Below are 19803 nucleotides of genomic sequence, written 5' to 3' on the forward strand. Positions count from 1 at the left end.
GGTCTTCCCGATCTCCAGACTGTGACTGTGTGGCCAACAATGCCAACAATGCATAATAAATAAGATCAGATCAAATGCTTTTTAGGAACATAAAAAAATAACTATAATGGAAATGTTGCACACTCAAAAGACATAACCTGCACTTTGTTGACAGTTTTTAATCTCCACATTTCAACACTGCAGTTCAACTGGAGGTCTAGCCAACAGACTGAGGTCTTCATCAGCCAAAAGAAACACTTTGACTTACTTACATTTGGATGTCTTAAATTAAACATTCATAAATATTACGCTAATCAGTCATACAAACATTTGTTCTACAGGAGTTTGCTCATGTGCTCCAGCACAGTCAGAAGTCATTGTTCTATGATGAGGTTCAATCAGCGCTTGGCACAAACCCACCTGCTCTTATTGGAACACAGGTGTTTACCATTAGTGGTTTTTTAACTGGAGTTTTGTGCTCAGTGCACACGCATTCAGTCGAGTGGTGCTGCCCTAAAAATAAAAAAAGATACACGTCCTAACTAATAACACTTTGATCTTGGACAACTATATCAAATACAGTGTGGTCTTGTTGGATGTAAACTAAGAACTATTAGAACAACCGTTGGGTGCAAACATTTCAAAATAAAACAGCAGTAGAAGCAAAAGGCACAGCTGGTGTTTCTCTAAAAGTTCAGTGTTTAGTCCAAGCCCGGGTGCAGTGTAATGGCTGGGGTCAACTTCAAACAAATTGGGAGTGACGATGCAGACATAAAGCGTGTCCAACAAGAAGGTGTCAACATGAGAGGCGTCAGACCACGTCTTCTGGAGTGTCGTCTACTCACTGAAGCTGAAGTTGAGAGCTGAGCTCTCCGTCATGGGAGAGGACGGCCCGGCGCTGGACACGGCACTGGAGGGGACGCTGCCATCTTTCTCCGTAAACACACACAGAGGTACAGGGTTATTTTACCTTGGAAGGTGCATTGATGTTGCATGAGGTGGAAAGCACGGCGACATGAGAGACTCACGCCAAAGAGGCTGGCTTGGCGGCCGCAGAGACGCCTCCGAGCCCGAAGAGGACAGTGGCTGCTGCGGACTGTAGAGCGATGTCTGGCTCTGAGAGTCGAACAGGCCGGACAGCGCTGTGTGGGACAGACAACATGCTGTGTCATATTTCTATATACATATAAATGATTTGGACTGGCGTTATTACAGTGGGTCCTGAACGCTCCTGCCACATAGAAGATCTTTGACTGGTGTTTCTGCAGTCCATTCCTAACAAATGCACAGTGTTCCTGTCACATAAAGGATCTTTGACTACCATTTTTGCAGTCCATTCCTAAAAAAAAAGCTTGAGTGCTCCTGTCATATGGAGGATGGTTTTGCAGTATGTCCTTAAAAACTGCAGGTACATTAAACAGCACAAAATATTATTTCTATATATTTGAATAATTGTTGTGCCTACCCTTCATGGTCTTGGCGTGGGCCTCGCTGCTGCTCTCACAGACGGTGTTGAGGAACTCGTCCACCTGCTTCAGCGAGAGAGAGTTATGCAGCGTCTCCAGAGGGTAGATGGAGGGCACCATGGAGCAGCCTTCAAAGCCTACAGACAAAAAGAGCAGAGGACGACCATGAGGCCGTCTGACTTGTTTACAAGGACGTGAAGCACGTGGAACCTCTAAAGGAGAGAACAAAGATTTGATTGTAACCCCATTAAAAAATGATCTGTTCCAGGGTAAAGCTGTGGCTGTCGCACCGCCTTTAAGTGTAAAAATAAGTTAAGCACTATTAATATGTTGACATTTAGAGGTTCCACGGGTGCCGTCCACAGCGGTCAGCCAACACATGAGAAAGTCAAGGTCACGTGAAGGACTATTGTATGAATATATTATAGAAAAAGTTAATAGTTGGTTTCATTGCTAGCACTCATTATGTAGAAACCACATTTCTTAGCTAATGTTCTAACATCAAAAGTGACAATAATTGATGTGCCCCACAAGAGGAATGAAATTGATTAGGTACGCCTGCTATATGTAACAGGTTTACTTTGGGTATTGTGATTCCACTTGTTCTAACAGTGGTTGCAGTAATGGCTCAATGGCGCCCTCTCTCACTCGTGGGCTATACAGTATATTGGGTGAGAGTGCCATTACAGCTTTAGTTCATCAGCCCTGTGGCCCGAGGTGAGTGGAGGAGCGCTCCTCTATGCCATTGTATGGTTAGCTACGATGCTAATGTAACTCATTGTCATTGTAGTCTGTAACAAGCCTCATGGTATTGACCAGTGCACATTGTCTCACACCAGGAAATAAACGGTGTCACTGTCTGCAACAAGCTCCAAGTCTCCTGTTCATTGCCACCAATAAACACAACACAGAGCTCGGGAGACCTGCACCACCCACAGCTACAGTGCATTCAGCGGGGGTTACAGATTCAATCTAAGTGCTATGAAAAATGCAGCCTTGATGAAAGACAATGCTAACATATGAGTGACACTGTCAGGGTGGTATTTATTCAACAATATGTTGTGTTTTGCCTTTTACTTGGGGGATGATTCTGTGTAAAACAAAAATTAGTCAATATAATAAAAACTAGAGCAATTCCACCGAACCCCACCATCCATTCAAGCAACAGCCTCAAAAAGCGTCCCCGCTAGGCCAAACAAGTGCACTGCAAGCATTCCGCCACACACACATGCAGTACACAGTTAATGAAGGCTCGGCTGCTCGGAAGCAAACTACAGTAAAGGTGCAGGATCTCCCTGCGGTCAGCGGACGGCGCCAGAGAGCTAACAGGCTGGCCAAGCAGGGCTGACCGAGGCAGCTCATCGCCGCGCGTCAGCGAAGCCGGTGCGGCAGTGGTGCAGGTGGTGGGCTGCTGCCACCGCCCCCTCCTCCCAGGCCGCGGAAATGCACCTCGGCGGGCCGCCCCCGCAGGAGTTGGACTACGTGGCGCTCGTCGGTGGGCTCTGAGGGGACGGAGCATGAGGGGTGAATGAGGAGCTGGAGTGGAAGGAGGAGGAGGATCGCTGGAGGACAAGGAGCAGGAGAAGGCAGTGGTGCAGGAGTAAGAACAGACAATCGAGTGGGAGGTGAAACCGGAGAACGTGAAAGAGTGAAGAAGCAGGAGGAAAATAAATAAGGCATCGAGAAGAAGGGGGACATAGTGGAGGAGACAGTGGTGCAGGAGGAGCAAGGGGAGACAATGAAGGACAAGAGTGGATGAATAAAGAAGGTGGAGAAACAGGAGTCAGTGAGGAGGAGGAGGAGCAATGTAACAGAGCTCCTATAGTACGTGTGTACTTCACTCAGAGGAGTATGTACTTGTACTACAACCTGTTGTAGTTTTCACTGCGAGTTAGCTAAAAAACTACAAACATGACAGACATAAGAAGACACCATCAGCAACAAGTTCTCTTCCTGCTCTAATAAACCTCTGCTCACATCTTTTAACAGGGCGACCAAGACAACACAGCAGCATTAAGCGTTTGAATATACAAGTATACAGTGGTGTGGAAAAGTGTTTGCCCCTTTTCTTATTGTTTTGCATGTTTGTCACACTTATGTTTCAGATCAAACAAATTTAAATATTAGTCAATGACAACACAACTGAACACAAAATATAGTTTTTAAATGAAACCTTTTTTTATTGAGAGAAAAAACATCCAAACCTACATGGCCCTGTGTGAAAAAGTGACTGCCTCCCTGTTAAAACAACTTAACTGAGATGACTTGAGATCTATTAGTGTGGAAATGGTTATAAAGCCATTTCTAAAGCTTTGGGACTCCAGTGAACCACAGTGAGAGCCATAATCCACAAATGGCAAAAACATGGAACAGTGGTGAACCTTACCAGGCGTGGCTGGCCAACCAAAATTATTCCAACAGCGGAGTGACGACTCATCAAGAGGTCACAAAAGACCCCACAACAACACCCAAAGAAGTGCAGGCCTTACTTGTCTCAGTTCAGGTCAGTATTCATGACTCCACCATGAGGAAAAAAACCCAGAAAAAACGGCCTGCATGGCAGAGTTCCAAGACAAAAACCACTGCTGAACAAAAAGAACATTAACATTGTGTCAATTTTGCCAGAAAACATCTTGATGATCCCCGAGACCTTTGGGAAAATACTCTGTGGTCTGATGAGACATAAGTTGAACTTTTTGGAAGGTGTGTGTCCCGTTACATCTGACGTAAAAGTGACGCAGCATTTCAGAAAAAGAACATCATACCAACAGTAAAATATGGTGGTGGTAGTGTGATGGTCTGGGGCTGTTTTGCTGCTTCAGGACCTGGAAGACTTGCTGTGATAATTGGAACTATGAATTCCGCCGTCTACCAAAAGAATCCTGAAGGAAAATGTCCGGCCATCTGTTGGTGACCTCAAGCTGAAACCAACCTGGGTTCTGCAGCAGGATAATGATCCAAAACACACTAAGTCCACCCCTGAATGGCTGAACCACATATGGTCATGTTGTTTACATCTTTTATTTAGCTAGCTTCCTGACCATCCATACTGTAAGCTGAATACAGTAAACATATCACTCTGGAGCGGGGATAGCCACCTGCCATGGGCGGGCGAGGTGCATTGTAGGCGGATAGAGAGAACCAGAGTATAGAGCGGGGAAGCCACACGCCGTGGCCGACAAAGGGGGGCGCTTTAGTCAGACACAAACATGGCACAGTCTCGGCCAGTTCAGTCATGTAGATTCCCCTCGATAGCGAGTGATTTTAAAATACAACTTCCAATAAACAGGCTGATGTGGTCGCTATCTAGTCATTGTCGAATCATTTGTCAAATGCAATAGATTGCAGTAAGGTACCCGGTGTGAGCCGGGTAGTTATAACTAGCGACAACCAAATATTCAAAACATGGCGAACATTTACGTGGAGTAGCAAATGACTGAATAAGACATAATAATAATAATAATAATAATAATAATAATAATAATAATAATAATAAACCATGAGTGACATTACTATGAAACTCAATAATTATGCGTAATTACTTACATTTATGTGTTTCTTTCGTTCTCCGTGCTCCCGTCTTCTCAGCGGGTGTTGTAGCTCCGCCTACCCCTTCGTTTCAAGTGCGGTCATCTACCCCATTTGTTTTGAAGAGGTATATACCCCTTAGCACTTACCCTTTACCCCTCGGTTTAAGGAGAACTGGGACACCACTTGATTCTCGTGAAAGTGCAAAACCGAGGTGTAAGGGGTAAGACGAGGGGTGAGCTGTAGAATTGGGATTCAGCCCCGGTCTGAAGAGACTCATTGCAAGTTATTGCAAACGCTTGATTGCAGTTGCTGCTGATAAGGGTGGCCCGACCAGTTATTAGGTTTAGGGGGCAATCACTTTTCAACACAGGGCCATGTGGGTTTGGATTTTTTTCTCCCTTAATAATAAAAAGTTTAATTTAAAAACTGCATTTTGTGTTCAGCTGTGTTGTCACTGACTAACATTTAAATGTGTTGGATGATCTGAAACATGCAATATATATATCTATATATAAATATAATGTATAAAATAAATATATAAAAATATTAAATCAGGAAGGGGGCAGACACTTTTTCACACCACTGTGTATAACAAAAACAAAATAATATATAAAGAAAATCAAATATATAAATCTAAAATAAAGATAATGATGGTGAGATAATCATAGACACTCACCACATCTTCATCTTGTTCTGTTGTTGCTACAAAGAACCTCACTGAAGGTTCGAGAGGAACTCATTGAAAGAAGGAGGCCTGATTGTATGGAGGAGTTTACAAGAGAAATCACCAAATTAGGAAAGCAAAAAAAAAAAAAAAAAGCTGGATGATGAGTTAAGATCACGTCATCAACACCTGATCATGTGCTTGGTGAGAGAGGTGAATTCAAACAAAAAAAGAATAGAAATAAAAAAAAGAGGTGATGTTAGAGTTGAAAGGAGCAAACAGGAAGTCCTTAGAAACAAAAACACAGCTTTGTCCCACGTCCCAAAATTAAAAAAATTAAAATAAAATAAAAAAATCATGCAAGACCAAAAAGTGTTGGGAGCATCAAAAAAAGCAGACATACCGTTAGTCGGATGCCTGGCAAACGACACAGAAAATCTCTTTACTGGCGGCATAGACAACAGCTCTGAGGAGATAAGACAGGTAACGTGGCGTTACTGCAGGCTCCTCCCCTTTTGGACATGACAGGAGAGAGAGGAGACGCACAGGAAGAAGCAGAACCAGGAAGAAAGATCAGGAGGAGATTGATCAGCATGCAGTAGGGCTTCATCTTGCTGGATCTGGTGGTTTTACCAACATCAGGCAATAGAGGGCGCTCTCACATAGGTTACCTTAGGCACAGACTGAGCAAGTACTGAATAAGTACAGGACGCTACAGTAGGTTGGGACTACTTCCTGGCAAAGTGCAGCTACTTCCTCGAGTCACTGGAGACTTAACAGGCGGAGTTAGTGATTGCTTGAACAAACGTACCATTTATCAATTTCTGGATCTACTGTATGTACACTAGGTCCCCGACTTACGAACATCCAACTTGCGAACATTTGGAGATACGAACGCAAGCTGACTGGTCTATATTTTCATGTACCTTTTGGAACTCCATATTTGTACTGCTACATGCTTGACCAGTAGAGGGCACTGTGACACTGCTAATGGGACCAAAAGGTAGAGGAAGAAGGTGGGGAGAAAGTGTAAAGGAGAGATGCAAAGCTAAATTGTAGCTGTACGAGGCAACCCGGACAGAGCATGTGATTAAAGTTTATGAAGAGTTAATAGGCCTGCTTAATTCTACACCACCCACAGAACACTACCTCTTTTAGAAGAGTCTAACGACAACGACCATTTGTCCTTTTTTCAATAACTCCTCCAACTCCACCACAACGACGTATGCTTGACCACTCCTCTTCAAAGGTAAATAACATTTATCATTACATATTATTATATCATTTTTATTATTGTTTTTTTCATTAATTATCCTCGTTTAATATTACTACTACATCCAAACTCATATTTACACACATACGCATATACTGTATATGTATACACGTACATGTAGTACCTATATCATTGGTAAATCACCGGTTGTTCAACTTACGAACAAATCGACTTGCGAACGTCATCTGGAACCAATTGTGTTCGTAAGTTGGGGACCTAGTGTATATAGGTACTACATGTACGTGTATACATATACACATATATGCGTATGTATGTAAATACCTCGTGTGTAGCACGTTAAAAATATGGCATTTGAAGAGCAAACAATTGACGGAGTAAGGTGAGTTTTGGAGGCTCACGGTGTGATCATCAGTCAAACGGTGGCTAACACTCACACATATGTGTGTGACAGTGAGACAGCTAACATAACCTGAAAAATAATTGAATTCATCGGAAGAGAGCAGCTTGTCTCATCCGTGGAAGACACCGTGTTCGCCAAAGTCTCCTTAAAGAAGGCGTCGCATACTCCGGAAGTTTCGTGAGTGATAGATGTTGTGTTTGTTGAAATGCTACTCCTCTGTATTTTACTTTAGCTCAATCATACACTGATTAGCTTCTTTTAATACTTGAATTAAACTTTTTGATGTTAAAATGCAACGTAAAACCACCTGTACTGTTAATAAAGGTGGCCACAGCTTGACCCTGGAACAGATTGTATTTGCTATGGAAAAAAATTATGATATAAAAAAAATGTAATAAATTAAAATACATTTGAAAACATGTGCATTTTTTAAAGCACATTTAAAAAAAATCAATTCTAATAATTATATTCTCACAAGAGGAAATTCACTTTACACTCTGCTGGATATATACTGTATTAATTAGGGATGAGCCGGATACTCATTATAAACGAGTATCTGTTATGGATCATGCGTTTTTGCAGAGTATGAGCATTAAAACGAGTACAACTGGTCATTATCCATAATCGTGATGAAAGAAAATCCTCATTATGTATTCACTTGTCACGCTCTGTGATTGGCCAGTCACACACAGTGACCACCCCTCCCGAGACAGACTCTGCAGGCGGCAGCCACGAAGGAGCTGAGGGGTGCCTCATTCACGTACACGCTGCAATTGGCACTGCCTCCGCTTTATTAGGTTGTCCTCAGCTCGCCTCTATTTCGGTTTGTATCCAAAGTTCCTTGGTAAACTTGTTTGGTAACGTACGCGGTGCATCTGACAAGACGCGCTGTGCGGCCTTGCGTTTCATCAGTCACTTATGCAACTCAATTGGGGTAGCATGACCGCTTTTTTCCTTGAAATGTAATATAAGAATTTTCAGTTGGCAGTACACAACAGTGGCAACAGTAACCTGCATTCACTGGCCACAACATTAGGTACACGTGCACAGCTGCATCAAACATTCTCCCTGTATGGCTATCATACTACATTATATACTGTACATAATTGTGGTCAAATATTACACCCCTCTCAATACGTTGCAATCTTAAACTTGTTTCGTAACGTACGCGGCGCATTTCACAGGAGAGCTGTATACGGCTCGTGCGTCGGTCACTGACGGTGTGTGTCAGTTGGAAAACTTTGCTCGCAGTACTGAACGCGGTGCTTGCAGTGAAGAAGGCTGACAGATTATTTCCCTGTTTGTCACCACTGGATGTTGGCATGAATCACCAACTTCACATAGATCATTAAAAAATAATGAAATAAAGTCTTACAGATCACTTACACACAGTACACACACACACACACACACACACACAGTACACATACAGCCGAATAATAAACAAATATAGCAACTTCTCAGTCCATTTCAATTTCAGACTTAATATAATGCATCGATTTACGCCCCACCCATTTCCGGTTAAACCACGCCTGCTTTCGGTTTACTCCGAGTACAGATACGGATACAGATAATTTGAATGGGTGAACAGATACAGATATAGGTGTACTCACTCATCCGTAGTATTAATTAGTGTATTAACATGCAAGTATTTGAGTATATTTCTCCTTTTGCTCTCTTTTATTCTTAAACAATTCTAACAATTCATTCCATAGATAAAAAAAATGTACTTCTTACAGACTTGATTGTTTTCCAGGCAAGACAACAGGAATGAGTGTGAAAAAAAATAAAATAAGACTACTTCTGGGCCCAAAAATGCTGTCATTCCAAACCTCACCTGCTGAGGGCAGCATCACAGGCTAAAGCTGTAATAACAAGGGATAAGAGTGCCCACTAGTGGACAACGTGAACAGCTCGCCTTCCTGAATCCAGCAGGAATGAAGTTGATCCATGACAACAACGTGTCCAGCACAGACAATGCACGCTTTACCCTGCCAGTGTATACCGCCCCCTGGTGGTGGTGGGAGGTAAACACTGCAGGACTGAACCCAAAAAAGAAGAAGAAAGGAATGATTTCCTTGAGTACCAATTATATAACCCCCAAAGAAGCAAACCTGCGCAATCAAGGCTTTCTGGATACAGAAATCCACTTTAGTGAGGATTAGTTTGTAGTTGTTCACTCAACAACGTGCACACAAACAAAGACTCATGCGGAATCAGAACAACCTGAGCTGATCTGGCATCAGGTCAACACCATCACCATGACAACGGACAAACCAATCACTCCACAGATTGTCAGGTTTGTTTTTTGGAGAGAGCGTTGGTTTTGATTGCGACAACGTGTGCAAATAATATCATGGATAGTATGAATAGCATGGATTGTATGGCTGGAGATGATCCAGTGTGGCCTTTCCCAGGTAGGTGAAAGCAGCGTGAACATACCGAACATGCCAATCTGGCAGGGCAGGCTGCCTGGGGACAGGGGCGGTTTTCGGTGGTGGTGATGGTGGTGCGTGCGTACGTAGTCCCGCAGGTTGGGGGCGCTACAGGACACCCCCAGCATGGAGGCACTGAAGAGGCCAGAGCAGAGCGAGCCTGTGTGACATAAGCCGGGTGGGAGGGGAGGAGAGGAGAGGGGGGAGGTGTGTGTGTGTGTGTGTGTTGAAGGGTGAGCATTAGTGCATCTCACACACACACACACACACACATACACACAAACACACACATGGTGCTGTTATTCATAAGAAAATGTTGCTATAAATAACATGTGCATGAAGAACCCTGGAAGAGAACATGTGTTGGTGTTTGGTAGTGCAAACAACAACATGCAATCAGCCAACATCTGCATGTTCGTATGGTTGCATGTGTAAACACACACCAAGCAAGTGCATGCATGCACAAGGAAGACAGAGAAAGGAAAGAAGAAATAAGAAAGGAGGAAGATAAAAAAAGGAAGAAGAAAGAACAATAACAAGGCCCTGCCATCCTGCTATTGAGTAATCTCCAGCTTTCAATGACTTTGAAAACCTTGCTGCTATAAAAAGTCCGAGATCTGCTGGCCGAGGTCGTGGCGCGGACACCTGCTGCTCATGTGACCTCCGCGGCGTCGGTGACAAGAAGCGAGATCCCTCGGCAGCCTTGCTAGCTATACATAACCCTGTACAATTTATGCAATGCATAACTAATCTACAGTATGCAGTTAAAGCCTTACGTAAACCTGTTCATGCAGCTTAGGCTCCACATACCCCTGTATGTAACTTATAACCTTGCACTGTATATACCACTTATACTCCTCTATATACATTCTAGGCCATACATAACCTTATACATTTCAGGCTACACCCAATCTTGTAATTTACATCCAAGGCCATGCATAACCTTATACGTGCTACTCAAGTAATGCATGGCATTGTATATACAGCTTATTCTATACATACATACACTACAATACGACTTTATATTGTATATACACAACACATGTGATTTATATCTTATGATATACATAAAGCGGTGTATCGACTTTATGCTATACATCATCTTGAATATACTATACAACTGATGTTACACATACTGCACAGATGTCCTTGTATACACGCAACACATGCATCCATCTCTCCATTCACTTTCTATACCACTTGTCCTCATTTGGGTTACAGGTGAGCGAGTGAGAGTCTCCAATTAATCTAACATGCATGCGTATTTGGAATGTGGGAGAAAGCAACCGGGGAAAACTCTTTCACGCACACACACACACACACACACACACACACACACACACACACACACACACACACACGGAGAACATGCAAACACATACGCCAAAACAGAGATTGGAACCCTCAATCTCCTGACAGTGAGGCTAACAACTGGCCCATCGCGCGGCATGTATGCTACAAGAGAAAGAATTTAGGCTATACATAGTTTTATATGTACAACTTGTGCTGACAACACAACTGAACACAAAATGCATTTTTTTAAATGAAACTTTTTATTATTAAGGGGGAGGAAAAAAAAAAGTGTGAAAAAGTGACTTCCCCCTAAACCTAATAACTGGTTGGGCGTTTCATCAAGCGTTTGCGATAACTTTTGGCCCACTCATCTTTGCAGAATTTGTATAATTCAGCCACACTGGAGGCTTTTTGAGAATGAACCGCCTGTTTAAGGTCATGCCACAGGGTCTCAATAGGATTCAGGTCAGGACAGGACTAGGCCACTCCAAAGTCTTCATTTTGTTTTTCTTCAGCCATTTAGAGGTGGACTTGCTGGTGTGTTTTGGATCATTGTCCTGCTGCAGAACCCAAGTTGGTTTCAGCTTGAGGTCACAAACAGATGGCTGGACATTCTCCTTGAGAATTTTTAGGAAGACAGCAGAATTCATGGTTCCATTTATCACAGCAAGTCTTCCAGGTCCTGCAGCAGCAAAACAGCCCCAAACCATCACACTACCACCGCCACATTTTACTGTTGGTATGATGTTTTTCCGAAATGACCACAGAGTATTTTCCCAAAGGTCTTCGGGATCATAAAGATGTTTTCTGTAAAAATTGAGACAAGCCTTAATTTTCTTTTTGTTCAGCAGTGGTTTTCTCTTCTTCTCTGCCATGCAGGCTGTTTTTGCTGAGTGTCTTTCTTATGGTGGAGTCATGAACACTGACCTTAACTGAGGCAAGTGAAGCCTGCAGTTCGTGGAAGTTGTTGCGGCGTCTTTTGTGACCACTTGGATGAGTCATCGCTGCGCTCTTGGGGTCATTTTGTTTGGCCGGCCACTCCTGGGACGGTTCACCACTGTTCCAAGTTTTTGCCATTTGTGGACAATAACTCCCACTGTGGTTCGCCAGAGTCCCAAAGCTTTAGAAATAGCTTTATAACCTTTTCCAGACTGATAGAGAGCAATTAATCTCAGTTACATTGTGTTTTAACGGGGGTGTGGGGGGGGGGAAATCACTTTTTCACACAGAGCCATGTAGGTTTGGATTTTTTTCCCTTGTTTGATAATAAAAAGTTTCATTTAAAACTGCATTTTGTGTTCAATTGCGTTGTCATTGACTAATACACTCCTGATCAAAATCTTAAGACCAGTTGAAAAATTGCTAGAATTAGCATTTTGCACATTTGGATCTTAATGAGGTTTTAGGTAGAGCTACAATATGTAAAAACAAGAAGGCGGAGTGAGACAAAAAAAACACTTTGAAAAAGTAATTTTTTGAAAACAATTAAACTGAAATAGGCTGTTTATCAGCTGATCAAAAGGAGACGAGGTCTTTGAATTCCTATTTTGTTTTTTAAACCCTTTTCCCGCAGATGCCGTCTGATGGTTATTGCGCTGCAGTCGGCACCAGTAAGGGCTTTAATGTGGGTCGAAGACCGCCCTGCGTTTTGATGGACAGCCAATCGGAACCTACGGCTAAGCGCAGGTGTGATTTTTTTTGTGTCTACCACTTCACTTTTTTGTTCCATAATGCTCAGGATCTTAAAAAAAATGTAGAATGACTGTCTTACTGCACCCAACCTCAGCAGCGATGGCACGCTGCGAGAGGCCTTGCTTATGCAGCTCCACAATCCGACCACGTTCAAAAAGAGAACGCTTCTTAGCTTTAGCCATCAGGAGGGCTTGACAGTGAAAATGACAATTTGGAGCAGATTTTGGCTTTTATAGCCTGTGGTCTTAAACTTTTGATCAGGTGAAAAACAACCTATTTCAGTTTTTTTGTTCTTTGTTTAAATTACAAGTAACAAATGTTTTTTTGTCTCAATCCCCCTCCTTGCTTTTGCATATTGTAAAAAGGTGAATTTGACATATTATATAAACTAATAATATATAAATGCAAATAAATATAATTAAAGTTTTTATTTATTATTTTGCTGATCAGGTCTTGCAGCTTAAAATAAAAAAAAACTCAGAAAATTAAAATATTACATCAAGTCAATGTAAAAAAGAACCAAAAAAGTCGCGGAACACTGGACCAGCTCTACACCCTTGCAAGGGTACTGGAGGGTGCTTGGGAGTTTGCCCAACCGGTCTACATGTGACCTGGAAAAGGCATTCGACCGTGTCCCTCGCGGTGTCCTGTGGGGGGGTGCTCCGGTAGTATGGGATTGGTGGCGCGCTACTACGTGCCATTCAGTCCTTGTCATCCGGGAGGAGCTCAGAGTAGAGCCGCTGCTCCTTCACATCGAGAGGAGCCAGCTGAGGTGGCTTGGGCATCTAGTCCGGATGCCTCCCGGACGCCTCCCTGGTGAGGTGTTTCGGGCATGCCCAGCCGGGAGAAGGCCCCGGGGAAGACATAGGACACGCTGGAGGGATTATGTCTCACAGCTGGCCTGGGAACGCCTTGGTGTCCTCCCGGTGGAGCTGGAGGAGGTGGTCGGAGACCGGGAAGTCTACTAAGACTACTGCCCCCGGAGCTTAATGTCAGCTGACTGATGTCATATGACATCTACAAAGTGACGTTTACGAGATCAACCCAAACTACCTTGGCGATCTATCGGTAGCTCGCAATCAACGTAATGGGCACCCATGACTTATTCCATACACGCCCTGATAATACTCAATACACCTCAAACACTTAGGCAGATGGGTAGGAAAATAGAAGAAAGAAAGAAAAAAAGATAGACAGGCCATGTAGTATGTTGACGCCGACTCAAGATTTCTAATTACAACTTAACTTTCTAATAACAATGATAGTAATAATAATAATAATAATAATAATAATAATAATAATAATAATAATAATAACTATTATTATTATTATTCTTTGATTTGACTTGATGAAATGTTGGATATGGACGGATTGTCGACACAAGTGGGTTCCATGTATTTGGTGTGATCCACGTGTGCTGGAATAATGTGGGTGTTAAGCAAAGCAACCGAATATCCTGGAATTGGAATACGACATTCCGGAATATTCTTCATTTTGGAAGAAGCTTATAGTTCCTGGAGAGAGCAGAGGAACAACACGTTGCCTTTGATGCCTCCTGGGAACGGCCCCACCCCATCCCCTCTCCCCACACAGGGCCTACATCGTTTGCACTTTGCTGCTTAGACAAACTGGGAAGGACGCGAGAATGTTGAGAGCGACGGCGACAGTTACCAGAAAGAAGAAGAAAGGTGAAAAGGGGGATAGGCCACAGCTGAAGGGAAGTTGTTGGGACCCCCGCCCTCCCCATACACACACACACACACACACGCGCACGCGCCCAAGGCAGAGAGGAGGCGCCCACCTAGGCCACTGGCTGGTTTGATCTCAGGCGACTGGCGCGATCCCAAAGGGAAGAGTCGGTGCGACGTGCAGCCTTTGGACAACTGGGTGGGGGAGGTCTCAGAGAGGACCTGAGCGGCGTTAAGACCCACACAGTTGCACCGTGACTCCAGGACCCACTTGACATGCAGGTACAACATGAAGGAGAAGGGGAAAAAACAACTAAATATAAAATTACTAAAAGTTACCTCCATGGAGCCCGTCTTGCGGTTGCGAATCATAGGGGACCTTCGCTGGATGCTGATAGGATCAGAAACAGGAAGTGCCTGGTCGAGTTGATCCTGAGAGAGATCCTCCAGGCTGCCCTGGTTGGGCTTTTTGTCCTGATTCTGATTGAGAACAGTACAAACTCATTACTGCAATGTTTTACTTCTTCCTGACTTTCTGCAATAAGTACAAAAGTGGCCTCAGTAGGTTAAACATACTTTACGAATAAATCTGACTCAAATTAGCTTGGATATTACACAGGAAGTTCGATTTTCTCCGCCAAACTGCAGGAAATATGTTATGAAATATGTTCAAATATGTGCTTTCTCAATTTAGACCGACTTTAGTAGTTAAATGCAAAGCTGAAAGCAACGCTTTAAAAAAGGATTAATGAATTTTAAGCACAGGAAATAAAACATAGCTTCAAGGCTACTGTTTTCTTTAAAAAACAAATACAAAAAAGTTTGAAATTAAGAAATAAACTATATCTTACTGATTAAGATACAAAACATAACTTCAATCCACAGTTAAGGCACTCTAATAACTCTTATCTGCCATATGTACTGTATTTGTACTACAAATTCCATTAAATAAAGCAGGAATTCTTTATTTAAAGTTAATTTTTTTTAAATGGTCTAATTGCTAATAATGAAGGTTTTTTTAAGGTAAAAGTTATGTTTTCCCTTGACCTTTGCTTCTGATCTATTACTGTTATTATTAAGTTGTGTATTTTATTTTTTCCACACATCTATGCAATACACAAAATACATTGTCATGTGAAAAAAATATCTTCTACTCCGGAAGCGCTGCCCCAAAAAGGGTGAAAATGTGTCCATTCATGCACCCCTGCTGTGTTGCCTGTGCTACTATTTTTCTGACAAATACACCACAAGGTAGCGCTGTTACTAAACCCCAAAGTTTGACCGTTCATAAGTCGGATTGACTTGAAATTTCTCATGGAGCTGAATGCGCTTGACAAAACATCCACTGCAACTTTATGCTGTTGAGTCGAATCACTACAAAATTTGGTACACACCTTCCGGGGACTGACAAACTATGGCTGCCATCAAACAAAACATCTTTGCAGGGGCACAGGCAGCTAATAGTCCATAAGTCATTGAGCATTTATAAAACTTTGATGGTATCTGCTATCATGTCTTCCAAGGCATTTTGACCTCAACCCATCGGGGGTGCCACAAATGTTATTTAAAATCGTGTGACATAGAAAACCAACAGCATTACAGAACACGTACTGTTTTTGAATATATACTGTATATACAGACACTTTCCAAAAAATTTGAATGTCATGGAAAAGTTGTTTAACTTCCATAATTCCATTCAAAAAGTTAAACTTTCATAGATTATAGATTCAGGGCCCACAATTTAAACGATTTCAAGTATTTATTTGTTTATTTTTACATAATTTGGGCTTCCAGCTCATTAAACCCACGAAAACAGGAATTCAAAAAATTAGAATACTGTGAAGAAATCAGCCCAAATTTTGCAGGGCATGAATGTTTTAAACTGAGTGTCACACACTAATCATCTACTAAACTCAAATCACCTGCACAGGCTTCCCCAGGTGTCATTAAATTGCTTCAGTTTGGTTCAATTGTCTCAGTTTGGTTCAGTTTGGGGAAGACTGCAGACATGACAACTGGCCAGAAGACCATCATTGATACCTTCCATACGATGGGTAAGCCACAAAAGTTCATAGTTAAGGAGGCTGGTTGTTCACAGAGTGCTGTGTCCAAGCATATCAATGGAAAGTCTAGAGGAAGGGCAAAATGTGGCAGGAGAAGATGCACCAGCAAAAGAGATGACTGTGGGCTTCAGCAGATTATCAAACAGGGAAGATTCAAGAATCTAGCAGAGATCCAGAAAGAGTGGAATGAGGCGGGAGGCACAGCTTCAAAAACCACCACATTCAGACGCATCCGGGAGATGGGCTACAACTGTCGGGTTCCTCGGGTCAAGCCACTTCTGAACCTGAGCCGACGTAGGAAGCGTCTCCACTGGGCCAAGGAGAAGAAGGACTGGACTGTTGGCCAGTGGTCCAAGGTCCTCTTTTCCGATGAAAGTAAAGTGTGCCTTTCATTTGGGAATCAAGGTCCAAGGGTTTGGAGGAAGACGGGTGAGGAACAGAACCCAAGCTGCCTGAGGTCCAGTGTGAAATATCCACAGTCTGTCATGATTTGGGGTGCAATGTCCGGTCCAGGTGTTGGTAAACTCTGCTTTCTTAAATCCAAGGTCAGCGCAACAGTCTACCAGAATGTTTTAGAGGACTTCATGATTCCTTCTGCTGAGGATCTGTATGGAGATGCAGATTTCATCTTCCAGCAGGACCTGGCCCCTGCCCATACCGCCAGAAGCACCAAAACCTGGTTTGATGCCCATGCCATCACAGTGCTTGACTGGCCAGCCAACTCACCGGACCTAAACCCCATTGAGAATCTATGGGGTATTCTCAAGAGGAAAATGAGGGGCACCAGACCCAACAACAAAGAAGAGCTGACAGCAAGCATCAAGGAAATCTGGGCTTCCATAACTCCCAGGCAATGCCACAGGCTGATTGCTTTAATGCCACGTCGCATCGAGGCAGTGATTAAGGCAAAGGGATTCCCAACCAAGTATTGAAGATTGACATATCGTTTTGAAAGTACCATATTTTGATTGATTTGATGGGATCCTAATTTCTTTCTTTTTTTTCCTGCAAAAACTGAGAAGTAAATGGTGATTTCTTCACAGTATTCTAATTTTTTTTGAATTCCTGTTTTCGTGGGTTTTATGAGCTGGAAGCCCAAATTACATAAAAATAAACAAATAAATACTTGAAATCGTTTAAATTGTTTAAGTCGTAAAGTGTAAGTAAGTAACCACACACGAACGCACCTCTGAGGAGGCCGGCCGGAAACCAAATCCGAGAGGAATGTTTTCCTCATCCTTGCAACCTTTGACCCCCGGACTGAAGTGCAGTTCCACGTGGAAACGTTCCTCAGAGGATGGGTCCTGCTTGTGCACAACACACACGCACGCACACACATACACACACCCATACATTTTGATGGGTGAGTCAATTATTTGTGAAAGTTCACCATTCGCTGTTGGTCTTGGTACGCAAACCCAGCAAATAGCAGGGATCTACTTGCTGTACGTAGCATTAATATTAGCTAATGCTGACCTTGTTGTTGTCCTCGTACAGCATGATGACTATCTGGGTCATGTAGTTGAGCTCAGTCACGGCACTCAGGTAGTCCATCGCCTGGTTCCACTGCTGGTCTTTGTCTTCCTGGGCACACACACGCACACACAATACAGGACATTTATTAATTAAAAAATATGAAAAACTGCTGGTAGGTACCCAAATCTGTTTAATTTAATTCATAAAAATGTTTCCCCACAGGCATAAAAAACACCTAATAATCACTGTATTCCTTTCAATTTTGTCCAAATGTGATATTTATTGTGTTACATCTATGTTACATTAATATTTTTCACTGTAATGTAGTTTATTGCCAATATCATCTTATGACCATGTGGCAAACCTAAGGAAAGAGTGCGTACATCTAGCAGTCCTCCGTAGCGGAAGATACTCAGCAGCGAGTGGACGTGACTCTCGCTGGTGAAGTAGAGGCGAGTTCGGACGTGGCGACCCGGGGACATCACCCCTCGAGAGTACCTGAAGAACATGAGTTCATCCACTTGAGCTGTGAATGAATAGATGGATGCTATACTTGTGGTTTTCTCACAGGGGGTGGAGCTTGTTGACGGCCTCATCCTCATGCGTCCTCTGCAGGTCCAACTGGATCTTCTTCATCAGGGGGACGCAGTACGCCTGAGCTATGTCCAGCTTCTCCACTTTGCTGATGCCGTACTCCTGAGAGAAAGACAAACACCAATATTAGTTTACTTTTTGCTTACTCTCCTACCTGAAGGAGCCTCTATTTTAATTAAAATGCTTAATTATGCAAAAGTGACCTATTAATGATGTTCTAACAGTAATGTGTCCCTAGAGCCTGTTTATGAGCACCAAAATCTATTATGAGCACCAAAATCTATCATCTCAGTTCTGCCAATTTTGACAATCTGTTACAGCCGCGGGAGCTGTAAGTATGATCATTACATTTTTCTTCAGTGAATAGGTTAACCTAGCATGATGTTCCAGTTAAATGTGAGTGGAGTTAGCACTTTAGCTCACATTGCTATGCTAGTGTTGCTCATGTTTGCGTCCTTCTGTCCCATTAATGTTACGATATTGCATGTGATATATGACATCTATTACGTTGGACAAGTGCGGTGTTACAATGTGTATGTAAAAGGTAGATCAAGTACACAATAGCGCTTCTTGGAGACACACTGATAGAGACAGCCTCATTAGCATTAAAGCTACAGACACACAAAATGGCATACAGTGGGCATAGCAGTGAAAGCTGTTTTTAACCCTGTCGTAATGTATCTTTAAGTGTAACCTGCACCCGCTAAAAATCTCATGGGTGCCAGTGGAATACAACAATAGCAGCCCCTTTCACCTGCGGTATGACAATGTCAGCCAGAGCGCGGGAGAGGCGAAACAGCTCCAGCGTCTCCTCCAGGCCCAGCGAGCCATTGTGCTGTGTGTCGTACTTGATACAGTCATAAATGTCCGGGATCTTGCTGATGTCGTAGCGCCCGCTCTTCATGCGGAAGTCCCTCTCCAGTTTGGACCAACGCTGCAGCATTAGCTCCAAGGTCTCACTGTGGTACAGCTGCAGATCTTCAGGGTGCGGGTGATACCAGGAAAAAAGAAGGAAATACTCTTTTAGGGCGGACTCACACGAGGTCTTTCATAGCCTGATGGACTTCCTCCCCTCCTTCCTGGCCTCCATTCACACTGAGCCTTCGTGATTGGACCGGTTTGCTTGCAGCATCATTTCTACTTGGCCACAATTTCCCTTACTTTGTGGATTATTACCAGTTTTATTAAATTATTTCTACTGTGCAAAGTGGCAGCTGTCATTCATTATTTGCAAGAGAAGCAATCACATTATTTAACGGACCATAGATCAATAAAGTATCTATCTATC

General features: G+C 43.0%; 1 protein-coding gene across 16 annotated transcripts in view; it reads right to left on the reverse strand.

The window, feature by feature from the left end:
• Positions 1 to 142: 142 nt before the first annotated feature.
• LOC129180911 (inositol hexakisphosphate and diphosphoinositol-pentakisphosphate kinase 2-like) overlaps positions 143 to 19803 on the reverse strand; it is a 43501-nt gene continuing 23840 nt past the window's right edge. For 2 of the 16 annotated variants that reach the window (XM_054775247.1, XM_054775248.1), the window contains exons 19-31: positions 19270 to 19493; positions 18490 to 18617; positions 18305 to 18419; positions 17922 to 18029; positions 17633 to 17749; positions 14722 to 14862; positions 14496 to 14652; positions 9717 to 9869; positions 6044 to 6106; positions 1445 to 1582; positions 1008 to 1121; positions 825 to 908; positions 143 to 492 (exon numbers count right to left, since the gene is read on the reverse strand). In XM_054775247.1, coding sequence (XP_054631222.1) covers positions 374 to 492; positions 825 to 908; positions 1008 to 1121; positions 1445 to 1582; positions 6044 to 6106; positions 9717 to 9869; positions 14496 to 14652; positions 14722 to 14862; positions 17633 to 17749; positions 17922 to 18029; positions 18305 to 18419; positions 18490 to 18617; positions 19270 to 19493 — 1661 coding nt within the window. In that variant the 3' untranslated portion in view covers positions 143 to 373. Of the gene's footprint in view, positions 493 to 824; positions 909 to 1007; positions 1122 to 1444; positions 1583 to 5652; positions 5731 to 6043; positions 6107 to 9716; positions 9870 to 14495; positions 14653 to 14721; positions 14863 to 17632; positions 17750 to 17921; positions 18030 to 18304; positions 18420 to 18489; positions 18618 to 19269; positions 19494 to 19803 lie in introns of those variants that run through there. The other 14 variants (XM_054775250.1, XM_054775253.1, XM_054775252.1 and 11 more) reach the window with 14 other exon arrangements.

The sequence above is a fragment of the Dunckerocampus dactyliophorus genome, chromosome 5 (assembly GCF_027744805.1).
Source record: "Dunckerocampus dactyliophorus isolate RoL2022-P2 chromosome 5, RoL_Ddac_1.1, whole genome shotgun sequence".
Taxonomy (NCBI): domain Eukaryota; kingdom Metazoa; phylum Chordata; class Actinopteri; order Syngnathiformes; family Syngnathidae; genus Dunckerocampus; species Dunckerocampus dactyliophorus.